General features: G+C 35.4%; 1 protein-coding gene across 1 annotated transcript in view; it reads left to right on the top strand.

Moving 5' to 3' along the window:
• LOC150093819 (histone-lysine N-methyltransferase 2C-like) overlaps positions 1-22,659 on the top strand; it is a 1,065,326-nt gene that overhangs the window by 247,900 nt on the left and 794,767 nt on the right. The window contains exon 16 of the mRNA XM_090412524.1: positions 10,451-10,578. Coding sequence (XP_090268650.1) covers positions 10,451-10,578 — 128 coding nt within the window. The remainder of the gene's footprint in view (positions 1-10,450; positions 10,579-22,659) is intronic.

The following is a 22,659-nucleotide window of genomic DNA, read 5'->3' on the forward strand; positions in this document are numbered from 1 at the left end:
AGTTATGCAGATTATACAACCCTTATAGCAGAAAGTAAGGAAGATCTGTAGTGGTTGATTCTATTGGTTTAAGAGGGAAAACAACAAAGCCGGGCTTAATTTAAACATAAGCAACAAAAAAGATATTTGTAAACAAATATGAAAATGAAAAGAACCACCCTTATTTCATAACTGAATATGTTTATAGAAACTTGGAATCTAAAAAAAAAAAAAAAAAAAAAAAAAAAGAGCTTATGAGAATACAATCCTATTACATCAGAGTGTCCGTAGTTTGCACTACTTAAAAGACACCAGCATTGCCCAGGTGTCCATATGTTCTCCTTTTATTAAGGATTTGTTGAATAAAGTTTTGCTAGCCTAACAGCTGTTTTGAAGTTGTTGGTTTTCATCAGAGATTAGACAGAAATCTTAAGAGGATAAAAACTCTCATTCGATACCAAAGCAATCACTGGGTCTGAGAGTTGTATTTTCGATAAGTGGATATCATTCTGCGAGTAAGAGTAATTATAAGAGAGGAGCCTAAAAGTCTTAATTTTGGAGTTGTGAAATAAACAGATCAATCCATCTTTCATAGTGGAATATACAGCATGAAAAGTGTTTTTTTTTTTAAAGTAGTGCAAGCTGAAGCAACTCCACTGCTGAGGATTGTTTTCTCATAAGAGCCTTGTTTTTATTCAAAGCTTTTTTAACTTTGTGAGCTTTTAAGCCCTATTTCTGTTTATTAAGAATTTTTACATCATCTTTTGAAATAGACTTTTAGCCTCCTCTTTGATAAAAAAGAGAAAATAAAATTTTCGCTTTCCTTAAATATAATGAAACTGTCAAATGTTTAAAAGTATAGCTGAGAGGTTTCAGTTTGCCATTAGTTAATACTGAAAGGAGGATATTATGGATTCATCCATTCTTATTTTATAGCCAAAGATAGAAAAATCTACCAGAACTTATGGAAACATAATTTCCTAATAAGCTCCCAGGACAATTTTCAAAACTTAAGATTTTATACATTTGGCTATAAAATAGAAATGAATCCATATTATCCTCCATTAAAGTCTCTTTTCTTTATACCACCACCAATTTTCCGGCGCCCTTGGTTCCAGAGCCTTGCCGGATTAGCCATTTTGCTGGATGTAACTGAAAGTCATGTAATAATAATTCATTATTATTATTATGTAATGATAATTCATTAGTACCCCTCTGACTCACTAATTATCTCTCTCCTATATCTCTTAAACACCATGCACTATTAAAAAGCTATGTTTATATTCACAAACATTAAATGTGAATTATGTGATTAAATGAAATTCATTAGTGTAAATGACACAGTTCATTCACAATGCCAAACTTGTGCCTACTCTTGACATCACCACCACTGTAAACTGCTCCTTGCTCAGAAGTCCCAGCTAGAGTTAAATGCAAGCAAAATAAGCTGAGGATCACAAACTCAAGAGATCAAGTGCAGGTTTAAATAATGAAATGAGTGTGTATGTGTGTGCACACATAATGAGCCATCTGTGGTAGTGAACTAGTTGGCTTTTCAAATATCCTCTCATAATTTTGTCCATACTAACAGAGGTCCCAGACCATCCACTGCCTGAAAATTGCTCATGTACCTGTACTTTAATAATGGAATATGCACCTACTGAGATTTCACAGATGATGAATGTAGGTATTTGATATAGGATTGCTATGGTATTAGAGGATTGTTGCTCATTTAAGGTTTCTGTATGGTCTATGATGAAAACGAACAGTTCATAATTGCTATCAGGCCAGTGAAACCTCATCAGTGCATTATTAAAAGTTGGATATTATAAGCTCTTGTGCAGAGTTCATGTCCTTTAAAGAGTGCAAGCCAAGGCAACTCTGATACTGAAGGTTATGTTCTCATGAGCTCTTTGGTAAATTTTCAAAGAAAATTATCAGAGAACTCATGGTAAATTTTCTTCAAAAATTAACCAGACATACCACATGTAAAAAGCTTTTAAGTTTCTCTCAACATCTGGCTATAAAATATGGTAGGATCCATAACATTCTCAATTTCAATATAATATATAAGCATCATTCAATTTTATAGGGAATATTCATTTAAAACAACAACAACAACACAATACAGCATAAAAATCAAAACAAACTGGTCTCGTATGGAAGTTGGAAGGTTCCCCCCTCTGGGAAAGTCTGGTTTTTCATCTCACAAAACAGATAAACCTCTATAAGAACATATGCAATTAACAGATACAGCTAATTCTCTTTTTTACATGGCCTTTGTTTATACAATTTCAAAATAACACAGTTTAGAAAACAAAAGCAATTCTATTTTTACACCTATATTTTGATTTAACACGGTTTAAATGGCACTTATTTTTAAAATTTCTGTTTGAATTTATTTCTGTTAAAAAGGGTATTTCCATTATAATTATCATTTCCAGTATATATGTACTTAAACCTTGAATTTTGGGGAACCCACTTGATACTTTTAAATATCAAGGATTACTTTATGCTACAGAATGTAGACAATTGTGGTGATGACAAAAAAAATCAGTTATTGTAATTACGATTCCCCGAAGTTAATCCTACAAATGATTCGTTATATTCATTTGCCGTTGGTTCTTGGAAGCAGAAGAGTGCTATGCTGATTCCTTGAAGTTAAGTTGGTCCATTATGGGAGGTCTGCCTATATTAAGCTGCTTTTTAATATTTAATAAACAATAATTTCTTGTTTACAAAATTCGAAATGTTTACACATCTTGTGTTTTGTTCGTGCAATAGAGTTATACAGGTACAGTAGACTCTCGACTATCCGGCCTCCATACCACCGGATTTTATCACGGAGAATTATAATAATACAACAATTCTCCCTCATTTTACCATGGAGAATTTCTCCGTGATAAAATGAGGAATACGTACTGTAATTTACTTTGCCAAGGCGTTGCAAGTGGGCGTTTGCTACAATCCTCCTACGTACCATGTGCATAACACAAGTTGGGACATGCAAAGTGTGGATTTCCCCGCTTCGTCAGTTGTGTATCGGATGTCCACAAGTGCGGAATATGTTTGCCACTGTTCCTGGTTACATTAGTAAATTGCTGTTTGGTGTGCTTCGTTGTTTTTTTATTAAAGATTACGAAATGGGTGATAAACGAAAAAAGGTTGTAGTGACTATGAAGGAGAAACTACGCACTATAAAGCGACTAGACTGGGTAACAGCAAAAACTATTGCTTCGGAGGTAGGAGTCGGGAAAAGTACAGTTGGAGACTGGAAGAAAAATTGAGCAGAAATTGAAAAGTGGTGTGCTGCCCAAGCTAGTGGAAGTGGAATGAAAGTAAGAAAAACGATGCCGAAAGGTAAGCATAAAGAAGTTGAGGAAGCTTTATTTTTGTGGTATGAACACTTAAGAGGAAAAGGCTTGCCTGTTACTGGGCTGATATTGCAGGAAAATGCATTGCAATTTAAGCGACAGATACATGTAGAAGGAGAAGATTCAGAATTTAATGCCAGTGATAGATGGTTAGATCAGTGGAAAAAATGTAGTATTTGCCAGATTACCATAAGCGGGGAGGCTTTATCTGCTGATAAAGAGGCCGTACCTTTGTTCAAACACTATCTTTTTTAAGCTTATTGAAAAGGAGGGAATTTCTGGGAGCAGTTGTACAACTGCGATGAGACTGGTTTAAATTATAAGATGCTCCCTACAAAAACGCTTGCATCAAAAAAAGAAGCCACTGCACCAGGTACAAGAAAAGCAAGGACCGAGTCACCATCTTGGCTTGCAGTAATGCAACTGGCAACCTCAAGCTTAGGCTTACGTTAATAAGAAAAATCAAAGAAACCTAGAGGTTTTAAAAAACTGAAAAATCAGGAATCACTATCCCTATATTACACACATCAAAAGAAAGCATGGATGAATTCAGAAATCTTTAAAACCTGGTTCCAAAATGAATTTGTACCGAATGTAGAAAAACATTTGAAAGACAATAATTTGCCGAGAAAAGCTGTGCTACTTCTTGACAATGCACCTTCGCATCCTGCCAATGACGAACTCACAGATGGAGACATCAAAGTTTTAATTTTACCACCCAATGTGACTGCTGTTTATCAGCCGGTAGACTAGGGTGTCCTTGAAATGCTAAAGAAAAAGTATCATCAGCGTCTTCTCAGTTCATTGATATCAGCGATTGATAATAATGAAGACTGTGTAACCACTCTGAAAAAGATTGACTTGCTAGATGTCATAAGATAATTGGCCGAAGCATGGGAAGAGATTCGAAACATATCACTTGTAAAGGCTTGGAAAATTCTTTTGGACCATGAAGGTGGACATTTCAACCTTGAACCCGTGTGTGAAACCGAAGTGGAAGATGAAAACGATAAACTTGTTTCGTTGCTCAAAAATGTACTGAGCTGTGATGATGTCAATGCAGAGGACATTACAGAATGAATGTCAAATGACGAAGTTGATGAAATAACTGAGAATGATATTGTGGAAATGGTGACACAGGGAGAAGAAGAAGAGGGGGAAGAGGCATCCTTAGATGACAGGAAAAGTCTCATCCCACATTCGGAAGGTTTCAAGACGATTGGGCAGCACTGCAATACATTAGTGAGCAGGAGGAAGCGATGCCAGCTGATATCATCTGCTTGTGTAAGTGGAGGGACATTGCATCGCGGAAGAGGGCTAAAAGGGTGAAGCAGTCATCTATCAAGAACTTTTTCAAAAACTAAAAACTGTAAGTTTTGACTCTTTCATCTTAAGCCTACCTTTTCACATTTGTGTGAAAAGGTAGGCCTAGAACTCCGGCCTATCCGGCTTTTGTGTTATCTGGCCTGCCCTTCTGCCACATTAGGCTGGATAGTCGAGAGTCTACTGTATATATTAAATTTTAAAATTTTATACGCGTAATATCAAATTAGCAAAATTAATTATTATTTTCAGATATTTTCATAACATTATCCCATTAATCATGATGTCAAATAATTCAGTTAGACAGAAGAAGAAAAGAAAAACTATTTCTTTAGAAACTGAGATACAAATTTTAGATCTTAAAACTTCCAAATAATATAAATATAAACAACTTTATAATATAAACAACTTTTAAGATCATATAATATAACCTAAATTAACAACAATAAAGAAAATGCTTATAGCAAATGCTACAAGACTTTGTATGAAGTGGTACAAGATAATGGGAGCCTTTTTCCAATTTGTTGCATTTGTTATAACACAAGTAACAGGAATTTTTCCTGCTTTGACTAGCTGAATACTAAATCTTTCTACTGATTCGGCTGAAGCCAGATATCTAAAAATCAGTGCATCCCTGATATTAAGTTTAATATCACTTTAATTGATAATGTGACCTGTGTCGATGACAAATATGAGTGGAGATGGTGTTCACCTTTGTCTTATACCTGACTTTACATCAAACCATCTTCTGGTACAGGTAACCCTCGTATAACGCAGTACTTATATAATGCAGTCTACAAATTGTAGCATCCCTTGTTCAACGTGGTTTTGATATAACGCAGTCTACAATTTCTAGCAACTCTTTATTTATTTTTTTCATATTTTTCACCGCGGGACTTAAAAATCAAATCAAATTTTATCTTCGTTAAATTTGTGTCTGCCTGTATCGCGCAAGTAGTTATAAGTATCGAATTTAGTTTTATTGCATCACTGAACAAGGTACTGTAGAGAGGCTTTTGCAGTCTGTGTCATTCTCAACAAATAGTGCAATTAGAGACAGATGAAATAAAAACGGTGCTGAGTAATAAATCACATGTCCCCCTTTCACAGAAACTATGCTGTATAGACTTAAGCAAAACCATATGTTGCACTGAAACACAGTATCTAACTAAAAACTATTGTCCAATTTTTCAATTATGAAATAAATGTTTGTTTTATTGCATTTGAAATTCTCGATGTCATTATGACAGATCACAAAGGCTAACTTAAAGTAAAAGACTACCGAGAATTGAAACATGCCATATAATGAATGTGTGAGTTCGCCTGCCACCTCAAAGGCAAACAAGAAGCCATAAAATTCAACCAAGGATTGAAACGTTTGTGTGAGTTGAGCCAGTCAGTAATAAGAAATTCCATCGGAACGATAAATGACACCCTGTTGTTATGACAGTTTCAGATGTTATGGAATTCGATTGAAGAGAATTAGCATTTCAACTCAACACTTGTCGGTTGCTTTTGTCTTGGCGTCGCGTGATCTTTTGTTAATACCGCACCACTCATATGCACGTCTTTATAGCTGATGTCTTGTGTAAAACAAAATTCAGCTTGTACGTATTGCAACAATTAAAAAAAAAATTGAATAACTTATAAGCGTATAAAAGGATATCACCTGTAAATCGCTGACATGCCAGCAAAATTCTCAGACGTGCCACAGGTTTGCCATCTAGAGTTTACTGTATAAAGTGTTTATTGTTGAAAATTGTCTTCATTTTCTACCAGGAAAGCGCATTTAAAATCATAAGTATGTTAATCTCAAGCTGAGCAGTTTATTTTCTGGTGAGTTACATACATATGAGAATTATACAAATGATATCCAAGAGATTTCAAGTGGTGACGACCTCCAGCCACTTAAAGAACATCTACGAAATGTTATTTCTGATGACGATTAAAATATGCGCTTTATTTTATTGTGTGTAAAACATTTATGCATTATGTGCAATGAAATTTATGTACAATTTGTAATTTTTATAATTTTATACTACATAATTGTCTTATAGTTTGTTTTCTTAACTTACATGAATTACCTGAATTAAATGAAAATATTGTTTTGTTGGATATGTCATTGTTGTTTATATAATTAAAAAAAAAAACGATTTCGGAACCTAACCCTACTTTTTCTATGTGATCTAAGTCTCGTATAACACAATTTATATAATGCGGCATTTCTATGGAACCTAACATCCGCGATATACGTGGGTTACCTGTATTTGTTTTATTTTTGACTGCTGGTTTTTAACTTAAATGATGACATAATGCTGTAACATCTCATTTCCACCATAAATTGTAGTATTTTGAACAGCTTCACTTGTCATGTGCTTCCAGAACTATAAAACTTAAATACAGATTCTTTTCCCTCAATTTCTCAACTATTTGCTGTAAAGTGAAAATCTGATTTTTGACAACCTCAATTTGGCCTGAACCCAGCTTATTCTTCTCCAAGTTTCTCTTCCACATTTTTTCTTGGCCTCTTCTCTAGTATTCTTCCATAAATCTTAACTGGAACACTCCTGTAGGGGAATTCCTCTGTAGTTTTTTATTCATTTTTATTCTCTATTCTCATTGTTAGGAATTTGACTTGCCATCTTTGCATTCTAAATTATGTAGTGTAGTTAATGTAATGCTTCCATGTATCAATATCGTTGTTTTATTATCTTCAGACCTCCATAGAATCAGAAACTCAACATGGGAGGTCCTGCTGTCACACACACACACACACATACGGCTCATCATACTGTGCCCTAAATACATTCACATTCTCTGTAGCCACCACATTCTCAGGCAAACACATTCCAGTCATTCCCCACTCTTTTTGCAAAAAAAAACCTGGCTCTCACTCCCTTGCTCACATTTTCCTTATATAGCTACCAGGGATGACCTCTTTTTCTCTCTCCCACTGCTATATGAAAAACTAGGGGGGGGGTTCTTATCAGATTAATATTAATCCAATAAGAACCCCCTTAGCAACTTATGTGTCCTTATTTTCCTCCTATCCACTAAATTCTGTAAATTGTGTCTTCTCAACCTTTCTTCATATTCAACATTCCAGAGACCAGAATCTATCTTAGTCAGTTGCCTCTGGACCCTTTCCAATATCTGTTCATCTCTCGCTGATAACCAGGTGACTGAATCTGTGCATAGTAGTCTATATATGCCTTATGAAGGCGTTATACAACAGAACCATAATCTTCTTCTGTAAGTCAGTGTCCTCCATATCATTGCCAGAATTCATTCTGCCATCCTCACAATTTTTGCAATATGTCCTCTAACTTTTAGATTCCTATCCACCATCATCACTCCCAGATCTGTTATTTCCTCCATATTTGAGCATTTCTGGTCAGATATGGAGGAAATTTCCCTTTTCAGTTTTTGATGGCCTTTTCTACTTTAGTTATTAATATGTACTCTGCATTCTTCTTGAATATTTTCTAAAAATCTGACACCTTTTGTCACTATAGTTTTATCTTTCAAAGTAATTACCCCCCACACATTTAGGACATATTTTCTTCAGTTTTCGTGCCACCTTTTATCATCCCTGATTATTTCAACATTATTGTCCACCCCCCCCCCCCATATCTAAGGTTTAATATCTTTTATAACATTTTGCCATTTTCCTATCTTCTGTATCTTATTGCCTGTATTTTGAACAAAGTCTTGTATTTCCATGACTCTTGTTTACTGATTTTACACACTGCTTCACTTCCTTACATATTTTATTTTTTTTTATAATCTCTCAGAGCATATGCTGACTTGTTTAGAAACTTTTAATACACATTCTTCTTTTTCATGTTTGCCTCTTCTGACTGCATCATGAAGTTTTGATTTTTTTCATGTAGTCAACTTTGCCACATTCCTATCTTGCAGATAGAAATCTGATGAATCAGTGTTTCCTTTAGACTTTGTCACTTCTAGCTTTTAAAAAAGAAATAAATACAATGAATATAAGTTTATTGTATTTTATATGGTTTCAGAATTGTTTCTTTCACTATTATATACTGAATAAAATTTGATAAACTGACTGAACGAGTGCAGTGGAAAGAAATCATACATGCTCTGAATATCATCATGTACTATAGTATTTAAACATTTTCTAAGAATTATCATTTTCAAAATCTTTCATTTTTCTCTAATAATATTTGTATATTTAAGTGTACAGTTTACATCTGAAAGGTACTCCACTTTGATTCCTTTTAAAACTTTAGAGATTTAGGAGTAGTGATAGACAGAGAGTTGAAGTTTAGAGGACATATTGCTAAGGTTTCTAAAGTAGCTGATAAGATCGAAGAACACATTAACAAGTAGAGATAAGAAAGTTGTTATTCATCTTTATAAGGCCTTGATATGCCTGCATCTAGATTAATGTGCTCAAGTCTGGTTCCTGGGTTTTTTGGGGATGTGGAAGCTGTGGAGAGGATTCAGAGGTGAGTGACGAAGATGGTAAGTGGCCTTTGGAATGTGCCCTATGAGGATAGATTGAAGGTGTGTGGCTTGCAGAAGTTGATTGATAGGAGAAAAAGAGGGGGATATGATAGAAACATTTAAGTTGCTTTAAGGATTTTATAGGGTAGATACAGGGGAAATGTTTTAGCATTTGGCTAGAGGGACCAGACAAGGGGTCATCCCTGGAAGTTGAATAAAGGTGTGGTCAGTAGGGGTGCGAAGACTAGATTTTTTGCTTTGAGATTTGTGAATGAGTGGAATGGGTTGCCAGAGTCAGTTGTGAATGATTTTTCTGTTAATGGGTTCAAGGAGAGGTACAATAGATTGGGTCTCCCACAATGAGGTTTCAGACTCCATGCAGGTGCCTGTATAATAATAATGAAGAATGTGTTAGCAGAGCTGATCTCAGATGGTGGGTGGATTCATCTAGTCAGAAGTGCTTTAAAGACAGAGTTAAGATTTGGTAATATTGGCATTATTGCTGAGATAACAGACTAATTTTTAAAAAAAAATGTCAGTAGTAAGCTAATAATAGTGTAAACTTTCTAGCATTTCAGTTAAACTTTCCACTATCATCATAGTATTCTGTACACTGCTTTGAGGATTCATAGAATTTGAAGATGTTGATATTTTACAAAAGGTAAATAATGAAGTGTGCAAAACTAGGAAAATTAAAAATAATTAGCTCCTGCACATTTATGAATGCAATGAAATTATTATTATGTAATTTTATATGAATTATGAAAATTATTAGCCAATTAGAAGGAAAAATATTGTTACTAATGTAATGTCACAGAACCTCTGTTCCCATCTTATTGAAAACAGGAAACTGCTACAATTGTTGTTGTAAGCAGTGCTGTTACTTTTTATAATATTTGATTAACTATTCTTTCTTAATTTCCTTAATACTCTATGTAGTTCATTGCTAAAAAATTACGATTCCATCTTTATAAATTTTGAGGTTACATCTTTAGAGTTGTCCTTCTGCTAGATTTAATTTTAGTCTTAAGTTTGATTTATTTCCAGCTGAAATTTGAACCAAATATTTTGCAGTGAAAGTCTAGAGGCAAATTCTACTATTTTTGTTATAATTAGCAAATTATGTATAATATGATAAGAATTTCTCTCTTTGAAGATCATTGTTTCACAAATAATATATATTAAAGAATAAAACTTTGTTCTATTCTTTCTTATTTTCTTATTTTACATTATTTTGCAGTATTTATAGCTGAACAGTGAACAATTGTGTTTTAAATTAAAGATATGTACATTTTCAGGAAAAAGTAAAGAAGAATCTTTGGGATCTGATTGTGGTCCAGTTGTTTCAGCAGACTCATTTGTATCTGCTAATGAAGATTCATCTTCAAATATTGATGTTTATGAAAGAGAGCCTTTATTTGACAAGGTGAATTAGAATGTTTTTCAAGTAGTGAATGAAATCTTATTTTGTTACTTTCATTAGAAAGTAAAAGTAGCCATTCAACTCGTATATTTTTTGCAAATTAAACATTATGCTAAATTGATCACATGTTTTGGAAATTGAAGAACATTCTGGATATATATATATATATATATATTTTTTTTTTTCCCCTGGCATTTTTGTGAAAGTTATGTAGCCAACATTGCTTATGGTATAATGGCATTTCTCCATATTGGACAACTGTTCACTGGCAGAGATTATCCATTATGGTGATTGATTACTGTGCCAATGCTGTTTGTTATGTGACACAGCTCACAGGCATTTGGAAAGGGGACAGATACTTGTGGCATTCATTTAATGTCTTGACTCCTACTTTGGTAAGTAGTTCAATCTTCGAACTGAATATCCTCCATAATCATGTGACAAAAGCAACACTCAATGTGGTATGGCATGCAAAGTATTCATGTGTGGCTCTTTGGCATGTGGGTAGCCAGGCACTGATTTTAATTTTCTTACTGATTTTAAACTTGTTTTGTTTTATTAGAAATGTTTGTGCCAAATAAGGAAACCAGTGGACCAACATAATTCAGTTATAGAAAGATTTTCCACTAGGTTAGAAATCAAATTAAACTTACCAAGAAATTATATTCTTGTTTAATCCTGTATCAATATGTAAGCAAACGAAGTTTGCACGTGAGGTATCTTCACAGCTAGCCTACTTGTATATAGAAGCTGATGACTTTATATCAATTGCTTACTAAGGCACTTTATATCAGTTGCCTACTAAGGCAATTGATGTGGATAGTGACCTCCTTTCAGTAAACTTTGAAAGGAAGCATGCTTTGCATTACAGAATACTAAGCAGTTGATGTGAAGTCATCAGCCTCTATATACACATACTGGCCTGAATTAGAAACCTTTATGCAGATGTACGTAAACGTTACTTATGCAATATATATGTAAAATACTTGGTCATGTGCATTACCATGCGTTCTAGGCAACTGTTTCAGAATGCTGCTGGTCAGTAATCATCAACGATGTTGATGACAGTATTTTTTGGAGTTTGATAAAAGGCTTATTGTGGATGCTTGTCTAGCTGGAGTCATGAATTTGAAAACAGAAGAGCTTACTGATTTCTCAAAAGGTCAGATATCCCGAATGTTTAATTAGTGAGAAAATAATCCATTTGTTTGTCTAAGAGACATAACTGTGGTCCTAAGATGATCTGTCAGGAACAAGATCACCGTCATCTGAGAAGGCTTGTATGTATAAACAGAACTTCCTGTGTGCAGCAATTGACTGAAGCATTTAATGAAGGCCGTTCCTGACCCATATCTCACCGAACTATGTGCACAGAATTGAAGAGGATCGGTATTTGGGTCACTAAAGGAGACATGGTATTAAATAAAAATTTCTAATTCGGTGGCTGATATGTGTCCAAGAAGCATAGTCAAAAAAATTGAATAAAAGATTAAACAGGAATATAATTTCTTGGCAAGTTTTAATCAATGTAATTCAATGAACAAGAGAGACTAAAATTATCTCCTGAAATAATTAACATGCAATTGTAGTAATGTTCTCTGCATTGAACATAGCAAAAATGTCATCCTCTCTGTCCAGAATTGTTAGAAAAAGTTGGCCGGTTCCAGTAAAACAGTTATGAACCTCTGTTAAGGATATCTTTTTAAGAACTACATTTAAAAAAAAAAAGCTTCTACAAGCATTTATTAGAAATACCAATAACAGTTTTTGATTATTAGTTTTTATAATGATTTTTGTTTAATGATTAGGTTTAACAATTTCATTAAGAATCCCAATTAACAGCATACTAATTAATAAAAGTGAAGAAAACATTGATAATTCCTCACTGGCTGAATGGAATTAAGTGAAGTTTGATATTTAGAATTTATATTAAAATAGTTGAATTGCTTGATTTTTGTTTTAGTATGATATCTGTTGGACCTTTCATATTGGCAAAGCAAAATTATTTAGCAGTACATAAGCCAAAAATAGATTAGCATGTCATAAACACACTATAACTGTTTGATAGATACTTTTGCTGGATATTTTTTACAAAATAACTGTTTTACAATGCTGCCTGTTCTCTATCCTAATCTTTCTCAGATCTCACATATTTGTGGTCTGTAGAATTTGATCAAATTTTTTATTTCTAATTCAGTTCTCAGATCCTTAGGTTTAATAAGTTAAAATTGGTTTGAACACTATATAGCTCATTTAGTGTTTTGACTAATTTCTTTCTTATTCCATATAAATTTATTCAGTTATGCCTGTTATACTACTTTGCTAATTTGATTCTGTATTTCCATATTCAGTTTGACATCATTATTAAAAATTGTGACTAAATAGCTGAAATGTTTTACTTGTTCTGTAGGTTCTCCATTCAGGATACAGTTGATGTTTTCAGTGTTTGTGTCGATTTTCACAGCCTTGGTCTTTATTTATTTTTATTGGTGATTTTCATACTGAATTTATTATTACATTTATTACGGGCTGTTATTCAATTTAGGGAATCTGCAGTCTTCTATTGTTTAGGAGTACAGCGTCATCTGCTTAAAGAGTTGAATATCTTCAATCTTGTTATCAGGTCTGATACCACTCTCTCTCTCCCCCTTATAGATGATGAATAACAGCAGAGATTATTGTTGCACCTTTGTTTCACACCTGATTTAATATCAAATCAATTCCCTGTATCTCCTTCAATTCTAATTGCTGGTTTACATCTCAATATAGACTATTTATTTCTCAATACAATGTAAATTTACTATTTTTACCATATAAGTATAGCCTTGTGAACAACTTTTCTCTTCTAGGTCATATTTCTTTTCCAGATTTACAAAATTCAAATACAGATTATAATGATAACTAATATTTAAGGAATTGACAGCGTACACTAGAAATATAAATTAAATAAACTTTAATATATACTTTCCGATATTTCGGCAACGTCACATTGCCATCTTCTTGGGAATTTAACACAAAGACAAGTGCATGCAAGTACTACATAACAGCAAATGAGAAATGAAGCGAGGAAGCTACCATTTTCCTAAAGTCCTGATGGTGCCCCCTGGTGGGCTATATTGGTATTTCTTGGCCTTTGGGCTGAAGTTCTTCTGATAAAAGTTTCCCAAATTTGGGGCAGTCTCATGCATCCAAATTTGTTGAGGTTTGGCATGTTCCTAAGGACTGAGGCTGATTCCATGAATAGTCTTTCATATTTGAACTTGCTGCGGTGTATGGCTTTCTTCCACCTTATTCTGTGGTGAGTATCCAGAGCGTGGTCTGCAAACCCAGAGTGGCTGTACTAGTGAAATCGGATGTAATCCTTGTGTTCTGAGATTCTGATATTTGCCGTCCTGCCTGTTTGGCCAAAATAGGACAATTTACAGCTGCAAGGGACCTGGTATACACCAGGTAGGTCTAGGGGAAATGGTTGATCTCTAGTGGAGCGGATAAGGGATGCCAATTTTCTATATGGTCTGCAACAAGTGGTCAAGTCATGTTTTTTTAGGATTTTGTTGATTTTTTCCGAGGTGCCTCAGATGCATGGAATGGTGATGGATTTAGAGTAATCTTTTTTTGTAAAGTGGGGGATAGATAACTGGTTTAAGTATTTTTTGGATTCTTTTGGTGGGGTAGCCATTGGCTGAGAAAGTGTTGAGAATGTGGTTTAGTTCAGTGGTTAGGGCTTGATCATTTGTACAGATTAGTTTTGCCCTGTTGAATAGTGTCTTAATAACTCCATATTGTTGTGAGGGGGGGGGGGGGGTTATGGGATTGTTGGTGAATGTATCTGCCTGTATGGGTGGGTTTTCTATAAACTGAGAAAACCAAGGTTCCATCAGGTTGGCAGGTGACTAGTGTCTAGGAAGGGGAGGTTATTGTTTTTCTCTTTTTCCAGGGTGAACTTGATTCTAGGGTGTTGGTTGTTTAAGTGTGTTAGGAAGGAGAAGAGTGAATCTGGGCCATGTGGCCAAATAGCAAACACATCATCAACGTAGCGAAGCCATATGGTAGGTTTTTGTGGGGCTGAGTTTAAGGCTTTCTCTTCAAAAGTCTCCATAAAGAAGTTGGACAAGGGTGGGGAAAGTGTTGAACCCATGGCTGGTCCCCTCTATCTGTTTGTAGAATTTTTCGTGCCAAACGAAATAGCCTGAGTTCATTGTAAACTGAAATAGGGCTGAGATATCAGGAGGAAATTTAGCGAATAAGGTAGTTAGTTTGTAAGTGGGGAATCAATGCCATCCACTATGGGACGTAATGGCACATTTTCTTTATGAATTTTTGGGAGCCCATATATGCCGGGGGGGGGGGGGTCTACAGTTGTATGGTTTTAGTCTGTTGGTAATCTCCACAGGCCAAGAAGTGACCTTCTTAAGGAGCCTATGGAGTTTTCTAATTTGTGAGTTGGTGGGATTGTATTTAATAGGGAGGTAAGTAGCTCGATCTAATAGTAAAGCCTTAAGCTTACCTGTGTAGTCATTATGATTGAGTACCACAGTGGCATTCCCCTTATCCACTTTGGTTATATCTATTTCTTTGTTTTTCTTCAAATTAGTGACTTGTATTCACTAATGGATATGTTGGTTTTTGGTGGTTTTGCTTTTGTGAGAACACAGGCCACATCCAATCTAATATCGTTGGCGATGTGGTTTGGAAGGTGGCGAATCCCACATTCAATCTGGATCATTAATTCCTCAGTCGGTAATTTCCTAGGAGCAATGGCGAAGTTGTGGCCACATGACAGAGCGTTGAGTGCTTCAGGCTTTAAGATAACTGAAGAAAGGTTAACTACAGTGTTGGTTTGTAGTTTAGGTTTGGATGCAGAGTTCTTTATTAATTTATCAAACTTGTTGATATGCCGACTCCATATTCATTCGAATTCTTTATTTGCCGCCGTACACGAGACATCATGTAGAACTGACCAAAGCTCGTGATTAAGCGTATTTGAAAGCTCCTTTTCTAGCGCTAAAATAGCTCTGTTTATGTCAGATAGGGAACCGCGTGTAGCGGTAATTTGCTCCCGAAGTAAAGCCTGGCTTGCTCGGTTGTAGATATGGAGAGCTTTCTGTGAAAAGAAGCGGTGTTTAAATTTTACACAATTAGGGATGACTTGATTATCCCAGCAGCGTTTTAGGAATGCCAGACGGTTCAGTTGTCTGGATAACTTCAGCTTCAGTTCGCCTTAATGGTGGGCCTTGCGTGCGAAGGAATCTCCATGGATGATCGTAATTCTTGTAGAGAGGCTTATATGCTGGTTAAACATGATAATTAATAATTAAGGAATTGACAGTGTACAATAGAAATATAAATTAAATAAACTTTAATATACTTTCCAATATTTCGGCAATGTCACATTGCCATCTTCTTGGGAACTTAATACAAAGACAAGTGCACGCAAGTACTACATAACAGCAAATGAGAAATGAAGCGAGGAAGCTACCATTTTCCTAAAGTCCTGATGGTGCCCCCTGGCGGGCTATATTGGTATTTCTTGGCTTTTGGGCTGAAGTTCTTCTGATAAATGTTTCCCAAATTTGTTGAGGTTTGGCATGTTCCTAAGGGCTGAGGCTGATTCCATGAATAGTCTTTCATATTTGAACTTGCTGCAGTGTATTACTGTGGCTTTCTTCCACCTTATTCTGTGGTGAGTATCCAGAGCGTGGTCTGCAAACTCTAGATCCCCCCACATATATGGGCTCCCAAAAATACATGAAGAAAATGTGCCATTACGTCCCATAGTGGATGGCATTCATTCCCCCACTTACAAACTAGCTAAGCATTTAGCCAAAGCGCTCTCACACTATACTGGCAACACACCATCACACATAAAAAAACTCAGCCCACTTCAAAGCCAGTATAGAAAACTTTACACCCCAACATAATGACATAATGGTCAGTTTTGTCGTCTCCTCCTTATTCACTAATGTATCCCTCAAAGAAACCTTAGAGCTAATCCAAGCTAAATTTCCTCCTGATATCTCAGCCCTATTTCAGTTTACAATGAACTCAGGCTATTTCGTTTGGCAGGAAAAATTCTACAGATAGAGGGGACAGCCATGGGTTCACCACTTTTCCCACCCTTGGCCAACTTCTTTATGGAGACTTTTGAAGAGAAAGCTTTAAACTCAACCCCCACAAAAACCTATCATATGGCTTTGCTACGTTGATGATGTGTTCGCTATTTGGCCACATGGCCCAGATTCACTCTTCTCCTTCCTAACACACTTAAACAACCAACACCCTAGAATCAAGTTCACCCTGGAAAAAGAGAAAAACAATAACCTCCCCTTCCTAGACACTAGTCACCCGCCAACCTGATGGAACCTTGGTTTTCTCAGTTTATAGAAAACCCACCCATACAGGCAGATACATTCACCAACAATCCCATAACCCCCCCCCCTCACAACAATATGGAGTTATTAAGACACTATTCAACAGGACAAAACTAATCTGTACAAATGATCAAGCCCTAACCACTGAACTAAACCACATTCTCAACACTTTCTCAGCCAATGGCTACCCCACCAAAAGAATCCAAAAAATACTTAAACCAGTTATCTACCCCCCACTTTACAAAAAAAGATTACTCTAAATCCATCACCATTCCATGCATCTGAGGCACCTCGGAAAAAATCAACAAAATCCTAAAAAAACATGACTTGACCACTTGTTGCAGACCATATAGAAAATTGGCATCCCTTATCCACTCCACTAGAGATCAACCATTTCCCGAAGACCTACCTGGTGTATACCAGGTCCCTTGCAGCTGTAAATTGTCCTATTTTGGCAAAACAGGCAGGACGGCAAATATCAGAATCTCAGAACACAAGGATTACATCCGATTTCACTAGTACAGCCACTCTGGGTTTGCAGACCACGCTCTGGATACTCACCACAGAATAAGGTGGAAGAAAGCCATACACCGCAGCAAGTTCAAATATGAAAGACTATTCATGGAATCAGCCTCAGTCCTTAGGAACATGCCAAACCTCAACAAATTTGGATGCATAAGACTGCCCCAAATTTGGGAAATGTTTATCAGAAGAATTTCAGCTCAAAGGCCAAGAAATACCAATATAGCCCGCCAGGGGGCACCATCAGGACTTTAGGAAAATGGTAGCTTCCTCGCTTCATTTCTCATTTGCTGTTATGTAGTACTTGCGTGCACTTGTCTTTGTATTAAGTTCCCAAGAAGATGGCAATGTGACATTGCCAAAATATCGGAAAGTATATATTAAAGTTTATTTAATTTATATTTCTAGTGTTCGCTGTCAATTCCTTAATTATTAGTTATCATGTTTAACCAGCGTATAAGCCTCTCTACAAGAATCAAATACAGATTATATTTCCATGATTTCTCATCTGCTTGTCTTAAAATGAAAATATGATCCTGACAACCTCTCTATGGTGTCCGAGCCTAGCTTGTTCTTCTCCAAGGTTTCAATTTTTCATAGCCTCTTCTCAGTAATGGAATTTACTTTATAATTCTCACATTTGATTTTATTTCCCTTTTTATTGATGTGTATTATGAGAACTCTACTCCATCTGAAATTTAATCCTCTGACAGGCCAGCTACGTCAACCTGTAAATTATGCAGTGTAGCCACTGTAGAACATTATCTCCACATTTGAGCATTTCTGGTTGACTGTCATATACTCCAGCTGCCCTTTCACATTTCAGGTTTTGGATGGCTCTTTTCTACCTTAAGTATTGATATGACCTCCTAATTGCATTCCTTGTGAATATTTTCTGTCACTGTTCTATTTCTTGTTTGATTTAGCAATATTTCAGAGTTTTTACTTCAATCATCTAGAATCTTTATGTTCAGTTTTCGTGTTACCTTCATCATCTCTGATTCCTTTTACAATATTGTTCATTTCATATCTGAGCTTCTTCAGTAAATTTCAGATGGAAATCTTTTGGCTTGTTTAATTTGCTAACATTGCTTTACTTGAGATTGTTTACCACTCCTATCTTTCCCTGATTTCTAATACTCAAATATAACATGTTATAGTTATTATTTACTAGTATCTCAACTGTTTTAATCTTCCTTTCACCAACACTAATTATGTCATGTACTGTTTATTTAATTCTTTTGCAAGTTCCATTTCTTTTCTGGTGATACTTGTCAAGTTGATTGTACTTAGCTTCACTTCTGCTGAGGGTTTGTTCCATTATCTAACTTTCATTCTAGTTCTCCAGATAATGATGATGATGTGGGTGTTGTTTAATTGGATGGCAATTGTAACATTTTATCGCATTGTACCATCATTGTTGTTTATGGCTTAAGCTCATGCAGAATGTAGTTTGGTTGTTTATTTGACTTGTGAAGTGCAAAATATCATCATCTGAAGTACATGAATGAACACAAGCTGTACTATATTTCAGCATTGCCTTTGGTGAAAAATTCCTAGTTTGATGACTGGAGAATTCTTTTGCTGTGGGAAAGTCTATTCTTGTATTAACATCTTTTGCAATCACACATGAGTTTAACTGCTTGGTGCATTAAATTTCTGGAGGTAAAATTGTTCATGTCCTGGAGTGCTGTTATGTTATGAACTATAGTTAATCATTTGGGGACAGCTGAGTATCCAGTTGAGAGTTATAGGGCTCTCAAGATCTTTGGACTATCTGTTAAGTTTGAGAATGGTTAATTAGCCTTTCATAGCCTTCCTGATTTGACTTTGTACCATGTGTATGTATGGTGTAAATATTGGATACCTTTCTTCTCACACATAAGTGTGAGAAGAAAGATGCCCAATATGTTCTCTTTTTTTATTGCTTTTCATCTCTCTAATGCAAGATGCAGGAGTTATATATTTCTCATTGTGACAAGTAAATTAAAGAATTACTTGTTTGGTTAGCCGTTCACCCTAGCCTGACCTCTGGTGAAGGAAGATGTATAACAAATAAATTAAATAATAATAAGCTGATGGATTGCAGTTCAATTAGATTAATTACATAGACATCCCTTACTTTAGGTGGCTTAATGATATTTCTGACTTCATTATATACAATGAATTCCATTACTCTCATCAGCCAGTTTCCATGGTTGACAAGGGAGTAGGAACGAGATACTTGGAGTAGCTGAATAACTTTTTAATTTCCCAAAGGGTTGGTTAAACTTATAAGTTTTAAAAAAAAAAAAGGATGGGCTCATAAAAATTATCAAACAGGTATTGCATAACCATTCCTTATACAGAAGTAGTATCCAAAAACATAAGCAGATTCCAAGGATTCACTGGTCCACACAGGGACATATGAAATCATTTGTGCCCATAACTTGCCTCACATAAGAGAAACAGAGTGTATAATACCAGTGCAAGTAGAAAAATGCACAAACAATAAATTAGATTTAATAAATACAGGAAATTGGAACTTTCTTATTTCTTATATTTATTAAATAAGATTTGTTGTGTGACAGAGAGAGAAAGAGAGGAAGAATGGTGGTCTAAAGATCTTGTCAGTATGAATGACCTGTATGCCATCTCCACAATCCCAAACTAAGCATCCACCTGTGATCCATGATCCTTGATGGATCATGGATCACAGGTGGATGCTTAAGGAAAGCAAACTGCAAATTGGGCAGTTGGATTGTTTCTGTAATAACAGTTCTTGGTATGTTTATATAATGCATTGAATCTTTCTCAACCAGTTCTTGATCAGCTGTTGAAGAAAAATAAAATAAAGTTAGGACTAGACCATCACAACTAAGGGATTCTACCATGAACAAACCAGAAATTGACTGATAAGAGTTATGGAATTTGATTGTACATAGGGATGTGCTGAAGCAGGAGTTAGCAAAATACGAAATATTCGGTTTAAAATTTGGCTGAAACACCCAATATTCAGCCGAACCATACTGAATTAAATTTTATAAACAAATTAAAAAAAAGAAAAATACTGCGTGGTTAGCCTAGTAGCTGTGCGCTTTGCAACCGTTTGCCTGGGGAAGGAGTGTCCTAGGTTCGATTCCCATCGGTGATGTGAGGAGCCGAAGGATCTTCCTCAGCCATAGCCAAGTTAACTAGTTAAGCAGAACCCCCTTTCGAGTCTTCAAAATTCAAGTCATCAGAATTCAAGGAGAACGTCCTACCAGTCCGGAACTCAGGGGAGGGGAGGGGGGGGGAGTTGAGCACCGTAGGCGTCAGGGACCAGAGCTCCCCCTAGTGTGTGTGTGTGTGTGTGTGTGTGTGTGTGTATATATATATATATATATATATATATATATATATGCATATGCACACAGGTCGTTCTCACTTTATGAATTCCTGCTTTACAAATTTTTATCTTTACTAATTTTTAGGATTGCAATTTTTATTTTAAATTGTGTGCGGTAAGGCGATTAAGGGTGTGTATGGGGAATTACGCAGTGTGTAATGACATAATGATCAGTTAGAACGAACCTCAGTCACTCACAAGTCTTGGCAACGGGAGTGTGTTATTCATACTTTTCTTCAATTACACCTGATTTTTTCTTGTTTTCTTTTTAACTGTAACTCTTTCACTTTTCCAGCAATGTCAAAAAGAAGCAACAGTGCAAAATTACAAAATGAGCAAAAGAAACAAAGAAAAGCAATTATGTTAGAGAAGAAATACGAAATTATTACCAGCCATCAAGTGGGTAGCACTGTTAAAGCTCTTTCTGAAAAATTTTCTCTTGCCACTTCTACAGTTTGCACCATTTTAAAGGATAAAGAAAAAATTTGAAAGAAGTAAAAAATGCAGTCTACATGGTTGCGTAATAAAGAACAATATAATTCCTCATATGGAAAAACTGTTAACTGCTTGGATAAGCAATCAAACTCAACGATTAAACATGTCTATTGCCTACACAACGGTTTGTGTAGGCAATAGACATGTTTTAAGCATTAGCCAATTTTAAAATGCTGAAAGACCAAAAAAGAGGATGACTGCAAAGAGACTTTTGCTGCAAGTAGTAGGTGGTTTGACTGCTATAAAAAGCGGACTGATTGGCATAACATTAAAATACAAGGTGAAGCTGCAAGTGCCGATAGTGAGCCTGCAAAATCTTATCCAAAAAAATTAGAAAAAAAAAATTAAAGAAGGAATTTACTCGGCATCACAGGTTTTAATGTCGATGAGATGGACCTTTATTTGGAAATGGATGCCTACAAGAACTTACATCGCAAAAGAAGAATCCCCAATGCTAGGATTTAAAGCATCAAAAGATCACATCACTCTACTATTAGGAGAAAATGCTGCTGGCGATTGCAAGTTAAAACTCTTATTTGTGCATCGATCACAGAAAATCCAAGAAGTGTAAAAGTAATTAATAAATACTCTCCCAGTAATATGGAAGACAAATAAGAAGGCATGGCTCACAGGTTTGCTATTCGAAGATTGGCTTATGCATCACTTTGTTCCTGAAGTGAAACTATTGTGAGAAAAAACAAATTCCATTTAAAGTGCTTCTGATAATTGAAATGCACCTGGCCATCTCCCCATCAGTAGCTTACATTTGCCCTAATGTGAAAATAGTCTTTTTACCTCCAAATACAACTTCTCTTTTACAACCAATGGATCAGGAAGTGACTGCAACATTTAAAGCACATTATCTCAAGGAAACTTGAAATGTTAATAGAAGCAACTGATAAAGATGGAAACTTTTCTATCAAAAAGTTTTGAAAACGATTTGACATTTTAGATGCAATTCGGGTAACACAGAACACCTGGCATAAAGTTTCCAAAAAGCTATGAAAGGAGTATGGCATAAACTTTGTCCTCAATTTAATGACAATTTCAAAGGCTCTGAAGACCCAACAAAGATTGTGAATTCTGAAACTCAAGCGATCTTAGGTATGGCTAACCATTTGCAAATGGAAGTGTTGGATCGTCCTTCCTGTCTTTTGATCCGCTATCTTGCTTTAACGTTGTTCTTATTAAGGTTAATTAATTGTATGTTGATTACTAATCCAAATATAGGGAAATTTCTATTATGCTGTGCCACCCAATATTCAGATTAGTCTATGCAAAATAGTGTAATCAAATATTAATTAACTTTAGCAGTCTAATGTTTATATA

Source organism: Typopeltis vanoorti, chromosome 23 (assembly GCF_054136105.1).
Source record: "Typopeltis vanoorti isolate ZY-2024b chromosome 23, IOZ_Tvanoo_1.0, whole genome shotgun sequence".
NCBI lineage: Eukaryota > Metazoa > Arthropoda > Arachnida > Uropygi > Thelyphonidae > Typopeltis > Typopeltis vanoorti.